Source organism: Paralichthys olivaceus, chromosome 18 (assembly GCF_024713975.1).
Source record: "Paralichthys olivaceus isolate ysfri-2021 chromosome 18, ASM2471397v2, whole genome shotgun sequence".
NCBI lineage: Eukaryota > Metazoa > Chordata > Actinopteri > Pleuronectiformes > Paralichthyidae > Paralichthys > Paralichthys olivaceus.
This window is the reverse complement of record NC_091110.1, coordinates 11153169-11173596: the sequence shown is the minus strand read 5'-3', so window position 1 is coordinate 11173596 and position 20428 is coordinate 11153169. Positions and strand designations below refer to the sequence as shown.

Genomic DNA, 20428 nt, shown 5'->3' with positions numbered 1-20428 from the left:
CCTTTTTTTAAGATTACAACATATTTTTGGTATTATCTACAATATGCCATAAAATCAGAGATGTTTCTTGGAAACAAGTGGATCTCAACACTTTCTGACACTTTAGTAGCTGAAACAGAAAACCACTAGAGGGCGGTGATGTCAAAGCTAACCTTCAGGACCAACATGATAAATATGAAGCAGCAGTGAGGACACATCATGTGAAATCAGTAAATCAAGTCTGAGGTGGAAACGTTCCTCCAGGACCATGGACAGTTACAGGTTCTGATAATAACACAGGGACACACGTGGGACATCTGTTCAATGAGTGTGTGGATCAAAGTAATGAACTGATATCAACTGACATTTAAAAGCAACATTAAAGCACTGAGGCACAATCAACAATTATGATGAATGATTAGTTATTTTACATTCATGTGTATTATTCGTAGCGATTAACCAGTAAGTACAGTGCAGCCCTGCAGAAAATACTCTATTCAATACTTCAGGAGCGACATGTGATCAGGATGAAACACCTCAGGTGCAGCAGTGATGAAACAGCCCAATCATGCCGGCCATGTTTCTCTGAGCAATCAAAAGCACCTTCTACAGAAATGTGATAAAGCAATAAAACACAAAGTAAAAGATGCTATAAGGTTTTTACTCTTTTATGTGGTGTTAATATTTTACATGTTACTACAATAAAAGTACAACAAAGAACAACTCAAATATTTTCTGAGGTGTGAAATTAACAGTCGTAAATACTTCAAATTCTTTTTCAGTGCTGCTCTTGAGTATATAAATTAAAGGTCGTTTTGATGGACCCTGAGTTTCGTAATGAGTCTATTTTGTACACATATCTACTGTAAAAAAGTAATGCCTGTTTGATTTGTCAACATAGTGAGTCTAACCATAACGGAAGCAGCTGCTCCCTTCCCATCCAGGGGTATTTACACAATTGCAGGTGCACATTGTTCGGTTTCTCAATAACACGATAACTATTAAAGAAGAAAAAGGTCACAAACATGTCACATCTGGCTAATTGTTGGGATAAATTAAAGAACTGTTGTAATAACATTATATTTCAAAGCTGAAGACAGTATATGGGTGTATGTAAGTGCATAATTACAGATCATTCAGTTCTACATTTATTTTTATGCTAAAAACAGAAAAACATTATGAAAATATATATGCTAACAACAGATGGTGACTGAGTGCGGCCTGTTGAACCAGACCTGCTGTCACGCTTCATCAGTTTGAATGGTTTCATTCATATATATATAGACTTGATGCCAAGGCAGATATATTTGTAATGTAAAAAGGAACAAGCCAGTGTTTGCCAAGTGTGAAATTTCCCCATTTCCTCAGTAGTTTATATTTAACATCCAGTGTCACAGTCACACTCCAAATATTTATGGTTTGTCTGTTTAAAAGTCTTTTGGCAGGTGATTCATCCACTTTTTTTCTCAGGTGCTTCTCTGTTTGGATGCACTTGGTATAACTGGGGGTGGGTCAATGTTGAGCTCTTGCCGGAGGTCCTCGAGGTTCTGCTCCCACCGTCTCTCGTAAAAGACGCTGAGGACGCATCGGGCCCTCTGACCATTCTGAAGAGCCCAGGGCCCCAGAGACGTGAACAGCATCTGCAAACGTCTGAGAGAAGGAAACACAAGAAGGGAAAATTTGAACATGATACAGTGAACAGGAAACAGGTTACTTCCCTGAAAACAAGGGATGTTCTTTAATTAGTCAAATAAGGAAGGACTAACAATTTACGGGTAGAGAAATGATCTACAGCCCTTTGTTCTTTGTTATAGCAGCCATGATATACAGCTCAGAGTCAAGAACTCAGTACTGTTAGGGAAGTTTTCTGGAGGCTGGTGAAAGGAGAACTCAGGCAGCAACTCATGTCTTATTCAGAAGATTTTAATGTAAACTTGCATCAAGGACGCCAGAATGTGGAACAATATACAAATGCTAACTGAATGCTAGTCTGAATATGTCTCCCACAACATCCCCATATATCTTCCTCTACTTGCGTCACCCATTCTAACAGCACATTATCCATTAAAGGCTTGAGTTGCTGTCACTCCCTATGTTACATGTAGGTGTTCGCATCCTATTGGATAGTTAAGCCTAAAGTATGAAATCCTAAATCACATTTTGTCCTTGTGTCTTGCCACTGGTGTAATACGCAAAAGAGTTGAAGCCTCTCTGTCTGGGCGAGTGTAGACACTACAATGTACTGTTGGCTGGCCGTTTATCTATAACCTGACCTTTGGCTCTGCAAAGAGAGAAGGGAGTATCTGTGGAATTAGAGAGGCAATAAACTTGCAATGGTGTACAGATATAGTGTAATAAACACTATATACATAATATACAGTGGCATATACAGTAATGTGTGAGGATGGTAAGAAATACCATAACAAGGTCTGTGATCATAAAACTGTCATGCATTTTCACTCTCACAAACGCACTCTGAAGTGCTTGGTGGACAGTGTGAGAGCCTCAGTGCAGAGGAGCCGAAGCCACTGCAGCTTTATAGTTTATCTTCTATTATGAATTTTTAATTCTGAATATGTTTTTATGTTTAGGGTTTTTCTTGAACAAACAATGAATCACTTCCTCCTGAAAACAAGAAACAGATTTTCACTTTGAGGAGAGTGGCTACAATGAGTCTATCAGAGCTCCTTTCATGTGCATCATGACGCCTGCAGAAAAACTACCAGCCCGCTTCAACAGAAGTACTGAACAAAACGGATGAGTAAGTTTGGAAACTGTGGCACACACACCTGGCCAGTGCGTAGGAAGACCTGAGATGGAACTTTTCAATGCATGACTATTGTCACTTTTTCAGAAAGAAATGCTATGAATGGCTCAGTCTGCTCAAAGTGATCACATACTGTTTTCGAGAGATTTTAGGGAGTTACTGACCTCTGATCATATTGATTCAGATCTTACTAAACATATTTGTGGTCCAAATCAACACTAAAATCTACTCTGAGGTAAAAGCACAGGTATTTGTACCTTGTGCTTAGCCGAGTTGGCCCCAGCACAGCTCCGAGGGCGCACATGGGAAGCCCTGTCTGAGCGGCTTCGAACCATTTTACTGCCACTTCACCTGAAAATCAAAGGAGAAAGAGACAGATGTGAAAATTATATATCCATTTTGACAGTTCATTTATCTTTTTTCAGCTAAATACAAAGTTCAGATCAAATGTCCGTCATGCACACAGTAATAAATGTCAAAAGAGCTTCCCTAGGCTTAGTAGTTACAATAAATACAATCTGTATCAATACAATCTGTATCAATAAAACACAATCTGAAAATAGGTTTTGAAATGATTTGTGAGCATCCTTCTCTGATGATGTGAGGTCTGACTCACCCAGCATGTTTGTAGGCATGCCCAGTAAGGTGTGCAACAAATCATGGACCTCTCTGTATCTCTGCATGACGTAAGCAAGCTCCTCGTTGTCCACAAACTTCACGTCTGCCCTCGAGTCAGGGGTCACATGCTGAGAGAACAGAAAAGCGAATATTGCTGTGACAATGAAAGAGAAATGTGAAAAAAGGGATGCAGTGATTTTTAAAATGATGAAATCAGTGTTATCAAAATGGGAGACAAGGGTTGAATGCTCTTTGTATGGAGTTTTACAACACATGAGCAGACACTCACATTGTCCTCCAGGAAACGGAGGTATTCTCTCCCAAAGGAGCCGTTGGGCAGCGAGGCCATTGTGGTCAGATCAAGTGTGGAAAGTCGGATCCTGGGCCGTTCTCTGCAACAACCAGCAAGAGAATGCTGAAATTCAATTACAGTCGAAAAAATAAGTTTGCAGACAAGTGTGCAGCGTCTCACGTTAGGATTGTGTAGCCTTCAGGGTCATTTCTCATCCTGTCCCTGAGTTTTAACAACGCTAGGTTTCCCGTCGTCTCTCCGAGCACCGCAACCATGTCTGTAAAGAGCGCAGAGAGTTCCATAGAATTGGACAATAAAGAGATTTTCCGGGAACAATCTGTTGCTGCCAAACTTTGTATATAATGATCGATTTCCTTAAAATAACATGAGTTGTCTTAAGGATTCTCCAACATGTGAAGTTTATGTTTAAGCTGTGCTTATAATAATTCCTACATTTAAAAAAAATCTGTGAAAACGGCTGGTAGGTGTTGTACACATTGTTAAGATTTTTCAAGTCTGGTGATGTTCGAGTTATCTCAGTTGAAATATGGTAATAAAAATGTTAGCAAGAGATCAAGAATCCTGCATTATAAACTGAGTGTGGGATTGGAATGACTGTGGGGTTTACCAAGCAGACGAGATCTACTGAAAAAGGAATCAAAATGACCAGGATCCAGCTTTTTAAGAGGTCAACCGATACTATGCACCACGAGCCAGGAGTTGCCAGAGAGAAACCAAACTAGGATTTTGAAATATGTGACAGAATGAAAGAGTGAGCAAAATTACTCATACTGCAATTAAGAAAGGAACTGAGTACAGTCCCTGGTATCACTTCACTGATAAGTGAAAAGGATAATGAAACATTAGCTTGGATTAGTCACTAAGGGAAATAACTGGTCTCTCATCTTTCAGTTTGAATTTATTCCTAGAGAAATAGAAAATGACATGACCTTTAAAGCCAATCATTCAACAAACCAATCTGTGTTTGGTCCTCAGTGACAAACATTTCTTATCTTGGGACGGCTATTTATACAGACAGAGACAGGAAATTGGAGGGCGGATGGGGTTGTGATCCCAGCAACCAAATTCCTTAGCCAGAGCTGAACTCCCCCATGCTTCCCATACATTATCTATAAAACAGATGAGCCTGAACAATGACAGAGAATGTAGCCTGACCGCCATGCTGATGATGTAAGTGCATTACCATGTCTGTAGGGGTCCTGTAGTGCCGCCACACCTGACCCAACAGCCAGCAGGGCTTTCTGGATGTGGGTGGTGGGAATGTGTCCGGGATACAGCCCATCATAGCAGCCATCTGTAAACTCACTGCTGCTGCTGCACAGCTGCTGGCTGCACACTGCAGAGACACAGGTGGAGCAGCATATGAAACATTTTAGAAATATGTGTAGATGAACAAAATTTATACATATGTATATGTACAGTAGTACATACTAAGTATTCTACTACTATTTATTATAATACTGCAAAATTAATCACACATTGTATACCAAACCAGCCAATATACATGCACTTGCAGTCTAAATATTCATATACATGTATATTTACTTAAATATGTAAAATACACACATAATGCTGAAAAGTAGTATACGTTATCATCTTGTCAACTTTACCAGAGAACATTTCTTCACAAATATTTGAGTCTGTAGTGTGAGGTCTACATTATATACATATTCTTCCTATTTTCATTTCATGTAGTTTTCTAATAGTTATTCTTATTTAATTTTATACTTCGTGGTCTCTTTCTACCTCATTTTGACAATCTGCTTCTGTAACATGTGAATTTCTCCAAAAGGTTTATCATCTTGTTCTTGAACTGGACAAAGACAATATAATAATAAACTCACTTATGTGTGTGTTTTGACAAACATTTCAACACCACATTGAATGATGTAAATCAAAGTCAAATAAAGCAGATATTCCCTCATACACGCAGTGAACAGCTGACTGTGACCTTATGTTAGACAGAAAGAAGCTAAAATCAAACACCACATTGGGGCTAACACCTGAATATTGGATTAAATGGTAAGCAGTGTGCATCTGATGTAATAGTTAGTAACTTCCTTTATTGTTTACGACACTGGAGCAGAAGCTGCCTGTCCCTCGATTCACAGCAGTCACCCCAGTGCTCTCTGACATCTCCGAGTGTGCTAGGCTAACACCTTAGCATCGACATTCATGCACAATAAAGCACCTAACACGCCAGGTTTATAAAAGCTACGTGACTAGTTCCGTGTCTGATTATAAAACAACGCAGACCACACGTTCAGAAGCTCGTACCTTTCGCGATCAAACCGTGATGTCGCTGAGTCAACCGGTGGAGACGTTTACTAACACTCCGCCACATTGCGAACGCCACTGTGTGTGCTTATGGGGGAACGGTGCGCTCGTTTTCTTCACCGGGAGCAGCAATGGCGCACGAGCCGCGGTGGGCAGTGGCATGTGTTTTCTCAGCGCAGCGTTGGAGAAGAGAATGACTACGTCCTCCTCGGCTGTGAGAAGCGAGCGCACTCTGTGAAAAATGTCAACAGCTCACTAAAGGTTGACTTGTCCTTCTGGTCACGCGGGGACGGATGAGTTTCCCGTCCGCCGGCACAGACGCGACAAACCCGGCAAGGTTAGTTAGCCGAGCACCCCTTCTCACCCACAAACAACAAAGTTAGCATAGAGCTAACCTGGTAGTAGTTTGGTTAAAGTTACAGCACAGCACCGCCCCACTTCCCGGTAAACAACCCGCACAAAGTTACGTAGCTGCTGAAAAAAAATGTGTTAAGTTCAAGTTAATTTGCGTAGAAATGAGTAAACATGCTAGATGGATGAGATAATCAGCCGCAGACAGACGCAGGGGACCGCTCGGGGAGAGATCCTCTGAGGGACTGACTCACTTCTGGTGAGAGTCGTTTATATATGTGCTGACGTGTGTAGGAGGGCAGCTCTCCGTGCGTAATGAAATACAGGAGAGTCGTGTCGCTATAAGGACGAGAGATCGTCGGCAACCAGCTCGGTGAGTACATCCACAGGTTCAGTTTGAGAGAGAGAAAGGAGGAGAGGAGAAGTGTGCTGCACAGGAAGAGTAGAGAGAGAGAGTCTGTCTGTCTGTCTGTCTGTCTGTCTGGAGGATCGGGGCACAAACATGGCGTATACCACACACACAGAAGAGAGAGAGAGAGACAGAGAGAGAGTGTGTTTTCAGTAGTTTGTGCTAGATGTCAGACTGTTGCCTTTGTTTGGCAGTGACTCAAATCTTCAAGGGGGTTGCTTTGTGGACTTTGCAACTTTGGACGTCTGCGTGGACACGTTTATTGTTTTAATTTACAGCTCAGTTTTCAGAGTAAAGTCACTTCCTCAGTGTTACGTCTGTACAGGGAGTATGACAAAGAGGTCCAGCACATGGTTTCTACATGAGACTGACTGGTTTAACAGCTGTTCTCACTGGATTTGTAGAGTCTACCCTCTGTGTCTATGGATACACTTTACTAACAGCAGCAGCTTGGGTGTAGTCTTGTGTTTAAGCAAGGATTGGCTGCTTTGCTCTTTGTTTTTCATGTCAACAGTGCTTGGTGACTTGTTTGAGCAGGACAGCATGTGGAGTGATTTTGAAATAAAGTTGTGGGTTTTGCTTCAGAGAGATGTGTCATACTAGTGTTGAAATATTAGTCGTTAGAGAATATGAATATAGGGATGTTATGAAAGTAATCATATGAGTCATATGACAGGAAAAAGAGTTTCCGGAATAATTTAAACAACTTCAGGGTTTTCTGAGATGTGAAATGTCAAAAGTTTTACCACCTCAGCTGGGGGTTTTCTTGAGATTAATGAGAAAGCACCTCAAGTGGATCAAGTCAGCTGAATAATTACTGATCATAAGTCAAAATTGCTGTTTCACTTTCCATGTTATGGGGCAGAATATTTTCTAAATTATTAGTAATATTTGTATGTAATAAACAAGATATAACTATAGAAATATGAACCAACATTATTTAGAATAATGTGATAGGATAACAAAATGTCAGTAATAGTTATCAGTTCAAGTAGAGTTAAATACTTGTACTTGTAACTATGTCTATGTATGACCAGTAGTCATATGCTCACATTGTGCTCGGGATGTCCATGTCTCATGATAAGCATGAGATATAAGTGTTGCAGATTGTCAGCATAACTTTCTTTGTTCAGATAAGTATGAATATGACATTGCAGTTTCAGATGGATTTTGTAATAGTTTTAATTTTTCACTTCCCTACACACTTTTTAGAGGATTGTTTCTCTTATTTCTTAAAACAACTTTAAATAGGCTTAGGAGGGGGTTCACCAAAAAGAGGAATATGGAACTTTTCTACTTCTGTGTCACATCAACAAAAGTTCACCACCCGGATTTATTGTCCATAAAAACTCCCAGTTAGTTTGTGCAAGATGAAGAGCTTGTTTTGTAACCAAGCAACACTTAAAACTTAATTATGGACTGGAAATAGAAACATGTATTAACATGTGTAAGCAGGTTGTACTGCCCCATAAATGTCACTGACATTTCAACTGACACTGAATATTAATCTATGAATATATATTGATTAAAGTCATCAGTAGACTGGTTCAGACACTGCAGAAAGCTGTTTGCTTTTTTACAGCACAGTTTAAACCATATAAACATTATTATGCAGCCTTTAGCCCTCTGCCAACAAGCAGAGATATTTCAACGGTTGTATTTTCATGTCATTGCAAAATAAAATCTGTAAACACCCACTTAAGCACTAAGGTTTATATATATATATATATTGCATGCTGTTTTCTGCAGCTGTAAAACCAGGTTTGGTGGACATGTGGGATATATCTGTATATGATGACTTCTGCCATATGGGAACCCTCCCCCATTTTTTGTGAAAATGTGAAAGTGTGCAGATTCTGTGTACTCAGCAGGCTCTGTAGTCTGCTCAATCAAGTGCTGTGGACATGAAATAATTGCCACAAGAGCCTTATTAGTCTGTTATATTACATTTTACAACTACCACTGCAGAAATCCTGGTTGAGCCCCTGCACTGTAAAACATCACACAGAAATGCCATTGAATTTACTCATCTTTGATCAGCAACATGTAAATGTAGGTTAATTTTGAACATTATTGAAGTTTCTCAAGAAGATGCAATGTTTGAGGGAGATATTTTTTTGGGGGGGGGGGCTTGGACTAAACCTGCTGTTTGTCTTCAATACATACAATGTATTATAATTATGTTAATGATAATGAATCCAATAAAAATTCATGATGAAAGTTACCTCAGAAACTCAGCCCTTCCATTCTTTTGTAATTTAAGACTTGCATGTTGATATTATGAATGCATTTTGTGCCTAAGTTGCATCATGTAAAACAAAGACAAACTAAAAAGTTTAAATGGAAAGAAATAGTGTCAGTGAGCAGAGTTATAACCTGGTGACATGGATAATTCTTGCCTACCCATTAGTTTACATTATATCCATTGATAAAGAGAAGAGTAAAAGCTCACAAGGGGTTAAACTACAACACCAGCAAGGTACTTTTTGTGGTATATACTGCTTGGGGTGTAACTGAAAGTGGTGTCAAGTTTTAACATTTTAAGTTTCTTTTCACCCATAGAGGTCAGTGTAATAATGTCTTTCTGCCACAAAAGACTTGATACAAGAGCCCCTCTGTGCAGATAACACCACCGTTACCTCATCTTGGTTTTAATGAAAGGGAAAAGCTGCAGGCTCCTGAGACCTCATTCAAACTGGGCACACCTGTTGACATGGAAGATGTTTCATACTGTTCACATCCTTCAATTTTTCACAATGTCATTCTTGATTATGACACTAGATGGCACTTAAGGAAGAAATATTCCAAATTATAAGCATAGTGGCTTTCTTTGAAAGCATTTTAAATACATTTTATGTATTTATTTATTAAAGCATATAAATCTGCACCAGTGACACCCAGTGGCACTCGGTGACACCCAGACACCCAGTGACACAGAGGCATTATGTTTTTCAGGGTACATGTCCGTCTTCATTGCTATGAACACGATATCTCAAGACCTCCTGAAGGGGATTTCTTCAAATTTGTTACAAAGGTTCAATTTGACTCAAGGATGAACTGATAAGATTTGGGTGTTCAAAAGTCAAGATCAGTGTGATCTTACGAAACACGTTTCGCCGTGTGACCACACACCCCTTTGATCCACTGTGCATTGGGTTATAGATAACCACTAGATGGCAGTGCAAGCATGATTATCAGTTACTAATGAATAAATTCCAACTTTTCAGTAGCTTACCCAACATTTAATGTTTTTAAAATCTCTGTCTTTACCCAAGGAAAAAAATATTGCACAACACATGGTTGCAGTTTAACCATCATCGTGCAGTTTGACCTATATCTCCTGAACGTTGAAGAGGATGCAGTCAGTTTCTGTGTAATAGGATTTCGTAAGTGTGTATAAGTTCACAGAACTTTTGAAATTCATGTGTTAGGTAAGGCTTTACTATTTAGTTGCATCCTGTTCCTCTTATGAAGTAACACAAGTTCCAACGAAGCTCTCTCAATGTGTTATTCATTGATCTTTAGCTCTACCAGTTTTACATTCTTTGAGGTATTCGTTGGATAAATCTGTCACCAGCGTGTCTTTTTTATGACAGATAAGCATCTCCCCCACAGATTCAACCGATAAGCTGATAAGCAGCATGTCTCAGCAGGTTTTAGTTTAACAATGTTGAACTGTGGAACAGCATTTTAACATTTTATGAAAAACCATTTGATTTTTGCATGTATGGTATTATGGCCATTGTATATGCAGAGCTGTCCTTCCCTCTTGCTGCCTTTACAGAGCTTCCAAAGACTTGTCCCATCACATTACCTGTTTGCCCTGTTGACATCTGACAAGCACGTCGTGGCTATAAAATCCTGGGCTTGCACACCCACAGCCATCTGTTAACTGAACTTTGTCAAACCCATACCCATCTATCACCTGTCCCTCTGCCAGGAACCCACACACTAACCAGTGGATTTAATGTAGCCTGATGCCTCTGCAAATACTCAACTAGTAGGTGCAATACTTACACTGAGGCATCATATATCATATTTTGGGTGTTTAATGATCCTCAGCTTGTGTGTGAGTGCGGTGACAATAAAGACCTTGTGTTCTAAATGTGCCTTCATCATTTGGCTGTGACACATGTTTGAGTCTGTAGCCAAAGGTTACTGCTGTTGAAATGGCACCAAGATTATTTGCCTAAGGCATAATGCTGTTCAAATTACATCTAACACTGCCAGAAAATGTAACCTGGATGGGTAGAACCAATAATTACTCAATGGTATGTGAAGAACACCAAACCTGTGTTGTCAGCAGTTACTGGAATCAGAACAAAATGTGATCGATTGGCTGTCTCTTCATTTTGCTTAAGAATTGTTTGGCCGTTAAAATGTGCTATGTCTTCTATCTATTCACAGAAGAGCTCCAGATTGACGGACAAGGATGGCCCGAACATCGCTGGAATGTGCAAACTCTTTACCGGGGATCCCCCTCAGTGTTCTCTCAGTGCCCATGGAGAATAAATACAAATGTCAGCAGTGTCTCCAGGTCCTGAGGAAGCCCGTTCAGGCTCAGTGCGGTCATCGCTTCTGTGTACACTGCTTCAAGCAACTCACCAGGTAGACTGGAGATCCACAGACCGCCTACAACAATGTGACATGCAACTCCCTCCTTCCACCCCCTAATGCTTAATCTCTAATTGGACATGCTTCAGCCCATCCTGTGTTCCTATCTCTGCTAGCCTCTGGGGATTATTTTTCCTTTTTTTGTGCACCCAAGATCAGTTGGTTCATGCACACACTCATCCCTCAGATGACTGGACTCTAATACTGGTGTCAGTGAATTACAAGGATCTGATTGAATCATGCTAAAGGTGTCCATTGTTTTTTCCCTCTCACTGACTCAATGGTTGTTCATTGATGCACTAATGATTGTTGTTAACAGTTTGCATGAGTTCGCATGTTTTCCCCCTTGTCTGCTTGGGTTTTCTCCCACAGTCCAAAGACATGCAGATTAGCATTATGTTAATTGGAGACTCCAATGGTCTTGAATTGACCATAGGTGTGAATGTGAGTGTGGATGGTTGTTTGTCTCTGTATAATCGACCCTGCGATATGCTGGCAACCTGTCCGCCTCTTGCTTAATGTCAGCTGGGATTGGCTTCAGCTCCCCCTGAATGATAGCCAGTATAGATAATGGATGGATGGATATGCAGACATTCACACCACAGCAAAAAGCTCCTGTGACATTTGTGTTTCTACTTATGAAAAGTCTATAAACAAAAAGTGCCTGGGTCATGTGAAATGTTGTTTCACATGTGATAAACCTGATCCTTAATGTTAGCTAGATGTTTTGAAAGTATGAGATAATTAATATGTCACATGCTTTTTAACCTAGTCATTGATTTCCCACATTTCTTTTTCTTCCTTCCTGTCACTTCTGTTATCATTAACATCACTTATCAGTTGTTCCAGTTCTGGATCAGCAGGAAACAAGCTATTTAACTGTAAACTCACAAACCTGTTTTGTTTGTCAGTTCGGGGCCAAAGCCTTGTGAAGCCTGCCGCCAGGAAGAAATATATGAGGAGCCTATATCCATTCTTAATGGAAAAGAAGTAAGTGTTCAATTATGCAGTCATTTTGTGAACCATCCTCTGTGTCATCAGTTTACCCCCTTTACTCCGAGTCTGTTTGAAAGGCAATGTATGACTCCCACATGCTGCTTTTAGTGGTGGGGGATTTCCTTCACCACAACCTCATACAATGCATCCCACTCTGTCTGCCAGCTGGTTTTATTTCTGGCTTCACTGAGCTCTTTGTTCTTTCCTCTTTCATCAGGCATTTCCAGACAATGCAGCAGGTCGAGAAATTGCAAGTTTGCCAGCCAGGTGTTTGAACCAAGGCTGCAACTGGACAGGCTCTATAAAAGAGTATGAGGTGAGGGAGTATAGTTCAAACTTTAATTTTCATTTTCGTTGTCTGCTTTCTGTTATGTTCTCTCTCTCTTGTACTGACCTTGTGCAACAGTTTTTTTTCTTCTTCTTCTTAAAGCTTTCAGTTCTCAACAGTGTGCTTGTATTACAGGGAAACAGGAAGTGAAACTTAACATGCCTGGAAAGTCCCGAACATATCTAACTTACTTATCAACAACAGCTTGGTGGAAAAGTACCAGGGCAATTAAAGGCAGTCAAACACACTCGGAGATGGACAGATAAATGCTGCTTTAGACTTATTTGGTGATGGAGGGTGAAAAAACCATTACATGAAAATTAAACTGCCTGGTTTATATAAGGGAACTACCTAATTTTTAAAGGCTGCAAGAAAGGAAACAAACCGATTTAAAATCATAAAGCTGCTTTCTGGTGTTGTGTCTGAATGGGTCTCATGTGTCTACAGTTGTGTTTCAACTGTAACCATCTCGGTGCTGGGCATGTAAGTCAGATTTATTGATTAAATGAGATCTTTATCTTAAATTTTGTGTACAGGATGTTTTTTTTGGTCTGTAGTTTTCATCGTTTGTGGTTTTGTGACCTAGATAGGTACTGACACAGGAAACATTGAAATGATGTGATGGCAGGAAATGTTTGAATATGAGATTTATTTTTGCATGTTTTGCAGAGGTGGCTCTGACTGGTTTCTCCCTCCAATGAACCATCCTCTCATGTGCTGTAGTTTTACCACAGAGTTCATGGAATTTTCAACAACAGTCGGTGATACATCAACACTCATGTATGATTACTTGTGGGATGCAGTATTAGTCACTGTCGTCTGGAAAGATCTTCCGCTGTCATGAGCTAGCCAAACACACCCATAACGAAGTGTTACGAAGCTGAATGTGGCGTATGTGTGGGGTAGCAGGGACGGGCATCCGACTGAAAAACTGATTAAGATTATCACACTTACTGTGGAATTTCAGTTCAAGGTTTTGTGCGTCAGATAGCGAGCAGTCAAAGCGATAAGAGGTTAACCTACCTGTGGTTTCTGCTGTGATGTGTCAGCGTGCCGATGCTGGTGGACATTTTGAAAAGGGAGTTGCACTTCACGGGGCATGAAACTCCACCTCGCTTTGGAGCTCCGCCCACTTTCTTTTCCCGGTTCTTTTCAAAAAGACTTGACCTTGCCGGTTCAAAAAAAAAAAGATGGTCATTAATTAATATCCCCTTATCTATTGTTACGCTTCTTTTTAAATCCCTGCTTCTGTGTTTTTGCACTTTCACGTTCACATCTTCTAGTAACTTTCTGGTTTTGTTTTCATTTGTTTTGAGGGAAGATGTTTGGAAAAAAGATCTGTTTATCTCATTTCTTTAGTATATTATTATTTTTCAACCACATACAACATAAAATTAATATACTAATTCCTTGAATATTTGTACTGATTAGGTTACAGGAGAAGACAACTAGACTGATAATAACAAATATAATTATGCACATCACGTGTACTGTTCTGAACTTTGACCTGCACTGGAGATAAAAAAAATTGTTTTGCAAGAACAGAACGTGTTCTTCCAGAGCTTTCACCTCATTTACTCAATAACATTGCATGGGTGTATTAGTTAAATTGCAATCATGGGAGTCATTTATTTTAACAATGATTGACTAGGGTGTAGTGTCTTTAAATAAGAACACATAACAAAAGAGCCACAGGTCTTGAATTCTTTGTGTTATGTGCAGCCAAACAAAACCGGAACACTTAAGCTCAAATGTCATTCTCCGATAACATCACATTACGATAATGAATGGACTCATGCGGCTTGCGTGAGAAGCACAAACTGTAGGAATGCAGTGGTGAAAAAAACTGTCCTCCATTTTTCAGGCTCAGCATGAAGGCCAATGTGACTTGGAGCGAGTTCAGTGTGAGGCCTGCAAAACCTCGATCCTGCTCTCAGACCAGCCCCGCCACAATGAGAGAGAATGTGAGGCAAGGACACTCAACTGCAAATACTGCAAAATGACATTCAACTTTAAAGAAATCAAGGTGAGTGATTGAGATCCCACATACCCACATCTCAAGTGAAGCAGCGGCTGGTTCTGTCTCCTTAAATGGGCACAAGCTAATTTCTCCTTCGTGGTGTATTTTAGGCCCATGATGAAATCTGCCTGAAGTTTCCATTACAATGCAAAGACTGTGGCAAGAAGAAGATCCCAAGAGAAAAGGTTTGAGCGATTATTCAACTAGACCTCTAACTTTACATATAAATTCAGTGGTTACAAATTATTCAGCTTTTGTATGCTATACTCTGTCTGGAAATAAAACTGAAAAGGTCTATCTGGTTGCTTCAATATACTGCACCTAAGCATAGACTAATCACCAAATAGGGTAATGCTACATATAGCATTTGTAGGCTAAAAAAATGATGCTAAAAAAAATGCTATTTAAAAAAAAAAAAAAAGTATCATCCAATACACAAGCAACAGACAGAATATCCATGTAACAATCGACTAAAGTAAAATTTAGTTGGATATAATCCTGCTAATTCCACATCTTTACATTTAAAGTCCTCTTTCTAATGGAGGTTTTAGGAAATGTTGTTTTCAAATTCAGTGTATGACTTTTTAGTTTCTTTCACACCAACAATCCTACCCTTAATGTCCAGTTTTCTAGTTGAGTCATTTGCGTTTTGGATCTGGTTCTGTAACATTTTCTTTTCTTCATTCTACCTTCAGTTCAATGATCACAGCAGAACCTGCGCCAAGTCAAAGAGTGCCTGTCCATTCAGTGAAGTGGGCTGCAAATTTGTGGTATGTATGTTAATCAATTATGATGCTCTTATTGAGTTATTTGTTCATTTAAACAGCAAATAATATTGATAAATTCTCTTTTGTAAGAGGCCTGATAAAAGCACTTGCTATATCCACAGAATCCACTCTTCTAACAATCTGGAAGAAAACATATTCCAGCTATTGAATGATTTTTAAAACATTTTCAAAGTTGTACCTGTGGTGGTGCACAAAAAGATCAAATTTTCTCACCAAAAAAACAGCAGACTACTGGCTCACAAAGAGGTCACCCAGGTGTAGCAGATTTCAGCAGCAGAGTGGGAGATTCCCCTCCTTCTCACACACACTGATCTCTCCCCTCCTCCAGGGAAACACTCCCACAATAAAACATATATTTACATTTTCATATTTCTCACTGTTCTTTATACACATACATGCAAATGACCAGTGACTTATACATTTGAAAGAAAATGCTTAATTTACTCAGGAAACATTTACATCTGCTGGAATCCTGTGCATTTACATGTGTGCATGAAAACCCACTCCTGGAAGTAAACCTGGAAGGGAGAGTGATTAATAAGGGTTACAAAATAAAAGCGCATAGTACATTTAGTGCCTATCTTCTGTTATGAATAAAGGTTTTTTTTTTGTTTTTTTTATGCTAAGTGGAAGTGGGGTTGGATATTCTCTGCATCTTGGTTCTCCTTTCCTAACACTTTAAGGCTTCACATCTTTCTGAACACTCCCTAGTTGCTAACCTTATTCACAAGAGGCAAAAGATTAAATTCAACTTTCCAAAACCTCCAAAGTAAAACTAGCAACATAACATTTCAGCAGAGCAAGTGCTCAACACTAAACTGACCGAAACACCTGGATTTCGGAGAGTTAAGCTTTGACCTTCTTACAGTATCAGCTAAATAAGCTCTGTTGTTCTTCCCAGGTGGAGAACGGGAAGCTCAGTGAACATGAGCACAGCAGCACCATGGAGCACTTGCGTCTGCTGCTGCCCATGGTGATGTCAGTGGGTCGGGTACGTGCAGAGGCTACAGGTCCCGGTGAGTGGCAGGAGGACTCTGGTCTGGGCCTGTACAGGGCTCCTGAGGAGGGAGTCAGTATGGATGCTGGAGCTGCAGCCTTCACACCGTCCGTGGACCTGGAAAAAAAGGTAAGGCCCAGTGGATCTAACGCTATTTGTTACCCACTGTTGTCTTATTATGAGGATCTGAATGCATTTGTATTTGTTGCCCTTTCTCGACAGGTGAACGCTTTACAAAACATTGTGTGTGTCTTGAACCGTGAAGTGGAGCGCAGCACTGTTACATTGGAAGCTTTCTCGCATCAACATCGCTTAGACCAAGAAAAGATTGAAGATCTGTCAAACAAAGTACGACAGCTGGAGAGGACGCTGAATATAAGAGACTTGCAGCTGTCGGAGACCGAACATCTGCTGCGAGAACTCCAGTTCTGCACCTACGATGGGATATTTGTTTGGAAAGTCTCTGACTTCTCACGCCGCAGACAGGATGCGGTGGCTGGGCGGACTCCTGCAATGTTCTCACCTGGTAAGACAACACGCCCACACCTATTTCAAAGGTCTATTGTAGCACATCCTACACCACAGCTTACTTTTGAATTTGAATGAGTTCATGTGGTTTGCATGATGTTAGCTCTTGGCATGTAGATGAGGGAACTTCCACTGAAGTACACCCTTGTTTTCCTTAAGGAGTCACTCCTATTCTCATATGACACTGGTTTTAGGCTCTGTTTACATTCTGAATTCCTCTTTTTCTTCGTTTTAGCATTTTACTCCAGCAAGTACGGCTACAAAATGTGTCTGAGGCTGTATTTGAATGGCGATGGAACAGGACGTGGGACGCACCTTTCACTGTTCTTTGTGGTCATGAGGGGCAGGTATGACGCTCTGCTGAAATGGCCATTCAGTCAGAAGGTAAGAGAAAAAAAATTCACCTGTTCACTTATTTAAATCCTTAATCCCAGATCAACTGATGCATTCTTCCTGTCCTGTCCCCCAGGTGACTCTAATGCTCTTGGATCAGAATAACAGGGAGCACATTATCGACGCTTTCCGTCCTGATGTCACCTCCACATCCTTCCAGCGGCCGATCAGTGAGATGAACATCGCCAGTGGCTGCCCGTTGTTCTGCCCACTGGCTAAATTGGCCGGCAAGAGCCCCTATCTGAGAGATGACACAATTTTCATCAAAGCTATTGTCGACCTCACAGGCTTATAGAATGCAGACTGTGGAAGCTGCACTAAAGTTTCATGAAGAAATCTCTAATAAATTATAATGGAAATAATAATATTTCATAGCAATATGCATTATACTATATTAAATATGTGATCATAACATTATATGAATTAAAGATTCATATATATATATATATAGAATCATATAATTAATGAAAGAAAGGAAGTCACATTATGATTGTGACTGAATATATATAAATGAATTCTGTTAGTGTGTAAAGCTGTCATCAGGTTCAAGAAGAACAACAGTAAAGCTCTGGGCTTAAGTAACTAACAGATGCTGAGTTCTATAGTTCTGTAATAATACAAACGAATAGGCTCTAATTAAATCTGGTAAAAAAATATTATTTTATACATATATATATATGCTGTGGGGAATTCTCTCACTGCATTTAAATGATGAAGTGTTTTTTGGAATACTGTTTAAATTCTGCGACTTTGGCCTGTTGTGTACCGTAAATGGAGCAAGCCTCTATTCATCACGTGTGGGTAACGTTTCAATAATCACTCACCATCTTTAGTCTCCTAGTTCAACACTGAATATAACCGATACTTATATTACAGATTTTTTGCCTTATGAGTAGCTGCTGGTTCATTAAACTTAACAAAGTAACTCTAACGCAAACAGTTATCCCTCAAATATATTCCAAGGAAATTAAAGAAATAAACTAGAATGGCACTCAGAGCACATACATCAGCCAAAATGTATTTTACAGGAGCTGAAAAAACCTACCCTCCTTTGAAACTATAATTAAACTACAAATGGATTTTATTTGAATCTGTGCCAAATTGGGGTCCCCTCAATTTTTTTGCATCATGAATCATTCACTGAAAAAATCAGGGAAACAGTCAGAAGAAACACCATCTTGCGATGTTAAAGAAAGTGGAAAATAATCCTGGATCCGCCACAAAATTAATTTCTTTGTTGGTCCATGTTCCAACCTTCTACCAGGTTTCGTAGAAAACCTGGATTGTAATCTTTAGTAAATAGCAGTTTACAAATTTATTAACCATACATCTTAATCACTCATAGTGATGATATATTTAGATAATATTCACTAGTATATTCTAAACTATATGAGTTTGCCATGTCCCATTTCTGTTTTGGTGTATTTCTGGTTATACAATTATAATATGTACATTTATTATCTGACATCTTGTGTAAGGAAATTATTTATAACAACAAATTTAATTGTGTGTGCATGGTATAGATTAAAATGAGTTCTATGGCTTTAAAAAATGTCTTTTTACTCTTTCATGACACTTCATAGTTCAAGCAGACTGATGAAACTCATTCTGACACGCAGCCTCACTCAACTCACACATCGTGTACTCCTGTGGTTCATCGTATACCACCAGCCAGAATAAACTGTTATGGGGTTAGGTACAAATAAGAACTGGGGGTCTCTTTTTATTGCCATTAACCCTGCTGATAAATTTCCCCTGTGGTCCACCGTGGTTCTATGAGCAGACCACTTTCAGGTCTCTTTTGCCTCTGACACGGAAACAGACTCATGTTTCTATATCAAGATGTTGATGGAAATAATAACCACACACCAAGTGTCACAAAAATGTAGTTAGCCTGTGTTGACCCACTTCATGCTGTGTTTGCTTTGGGTTGCTGTTTACATGAATGTGGACATGATGTACAGTTTTTTTGTTTCACGTTGTTACTGCAGAGAAAATGCAAACTACCGAGCTTTGTTTACAGATTTGCAAATTCTGCAAATTTGCCAGTGAGTTTCATTCTTAGAATAAAAGTTCTTTGAAACATAGACCTCGTGGACTCAAGATACTGAGTTGAAGATGTAAGTCAAGCATCAACAAAATGCAGGCTAATGGTAAATCATTAAAATGGTTAAAATAAAACATGTTAAAGTTGTATCATAAATGCTAACAGTAACATGGTAAAAAAAGAAACATGCTACACCTGACTCATCATAACGGCTAATGGTCAAATAATCTCAGTGATTTATGCTAAATGTAAATCAATGTTAATGGCAAAATGGTAAAAAGTACATTTGTCCCAATTTGATTTTTGATTTTAAACCAAGTCCCTGCAAAACATTCCCATCAGCTCCAGCTGTATTTTGTGTTTTGGTTTGGAACTAATGCGCAAAATCATCATCAAGATGGTGAACATGTTTAACTTTATACCTCTTAAATACAAGCATGTTAACATCAGCACTGTGAGCATGTTCGTGCTGAGTCTACTACTTCTTTGGGTGGTAACTATAGACGTTGCATCACAAACATTTGGACAGGTTTTTTTGGCGGGGTTTTTTTTTTTTACAAATTCTCGCCTTCATGATTAAAACCTATATGTCACCGTTGAAGTGATGGTTTCAACCACAAACACATCCTCCCTGCTATGATCTCAACGATATCGAAAGTGGTTACACCTCGTCATCTCGACACTATCGAACATACCGAGCCAGCCCAGGGCGGGTGGAATGTTCTTTCCTGCGGGGGAGGGCGGTCATCAAGATTCTCAACTAGCACAATCAATGGTTGAGAATGGTTCTCTCGTGTGAGACCTGAGGCTTAAATAACTGAACAATGAATGTGTCTAAAAAAATAGAAAGCAAGACGTTTCCATCAAAATAGAAAGACTTTTAGTGTATTTAGATTTGGTAAAATATTTCTATCATTTTGATTTCAATTTTCTGATGGTTTGCAGCTATATTGATTCATTCAATATACTCCGACAGTAAAATAATCAATAATTAATAATTAAT

The 20428-nt window shown here is 39.5% G+C and overlaps 2 protein-coding genes across 6 annotated transcripts; one reads left to right on the top strand and one right to left on the bottom strand.

Moving 5' to 3' along the window:
* Positions 1–631: 631 nt before the first annotated feature.
* coq4 (coenzyme Q4 homolog (S. cerevisiae)) lies at positions 632–14821 on the bottom strand. 3 transcript variants are annotated; one of them, XM_069513520.1, is made up of 8 exons: positions 14703–14821; positions 13676–13819; positions 4861–5013; positions 3837–3933; positions 3654–3756; positions 3363–3492; positions 3004–3097; positions 632–1629 (listed from the first exon to the last, which is right to left on the bottom strand). In XM_069513520.1, exons 4-8 carry the CDS (start codon positions 3929–3931, stop codon positions 1446–1448), a joined length of 606 nt encoding a protein of 201 aa, XP_069369621.1. In that variant the 5' UTR covers positions 3932–3933; positions 4861–5013; positions 13676–13819; positions 14703–14821; the 3' UTR covers positions 632–1445. The 3 variants fall into 3 exon arrangements, with proteins under 3 accessions (XP_069369621.1, XP_069369620.1, XP_019937632.2); XM_069513519.1 differs by lacking the exons at positions 13676–13819; positions 14703–14821 and adding an exon at positions 6560–6658; XM_020082073.2 differs by lacking the exons at positions 13676–13819; positions 14703–14821 and adding an exon at positions 5955–6096.
* On the top strand, positions 6151–18930 carry traf2b (Tnf receptor-associated factor 2b). Of its 3 annotated transcripts, none has more exons than XM_020082071.2 (11): positions 6151–6291; positions 11122–11322; positions 12240–12318; positions 12542–12640; positions 14517–14678; positions 14783–14857; positions 15368–15442; positions 16362–16586; positions 16680–16983; positions 17221–17369; positions 17455–18930. In XM_020082071.2, exons 2-11 carry the CDS (start codon positions 11147–11149, stop codon positions 17671–17673), a joined length of 1563 nt encoding a protein of 520 aa, XP_019937630.1. In that variant the 5' UTR covers positions 6151–6291; positions 11122–11146; the 3' UTR covers positions 17674–18930. The 3 variants fall into 3 exon arrangements, with proteins under 3 accessions (XP_019937630.1, XP_019937631.1, XP_069369615.1); XM_020082072.2 differs by lacking the exon at positions 6151–6291 and adding an exon at positions 6537–6678; XM_069513514.1 differs by lacking the exons at positions 6151–6291; positions 11122–11322; positions 12240–12318; positions 12542–12640 and adding an exon at positions 12827–13135.
* Positions 18931–20428: the final 1498 nt, after the last annotated feature.

Excerpts from the sequence above, each read along its gene's own strand:
- coq4 (XM_020082073.2), bottom strand. The coding sequence starts at position 6,021 with ATGTGGCGGAGTGTTAGTAAACGTCTCCACCGGTTGACTCAGCGACAT. Across the intron at positions 3,757-3,836 it reads GAAGGCTACACAATCCTAAC|AGAACGGCCCAGGATCCGAC; the intron begins GTGAGACGCTGC and ends TGGTTGTTGCAG. Across the intron at positions 1,630-3,003 it reads CCAACTCGGCTAAGCACAAG|ACGTTTGCAGATGCTGTTCA; the intron begins GTACAAATACCT and ends TCCTTCTCTCAG.
- traf2b (XM_020082071.2), top strand. The coding sequence starts at position 11,147 with ATGGCCCGAACATCGCTGGAATGTGCAAACTCTTTACCGGGGATCCCC. Across the intron at positions 16,587-16,679 it reads CCGTGGACCTGGAAAAAAAG|GTGAACGCTTTACAAAACAT; the intron begins GTAAGGCCCAGT and ends CTTTCTCGACAG. Across the intron at positions 17,370-17,454 it reads AATGGCCATTCAGTCAGAAG|GTGACTCTAATGCTCTTGGA; the intron begins GTAAGAGAAAAA and ends CCTGTCCCCCAG.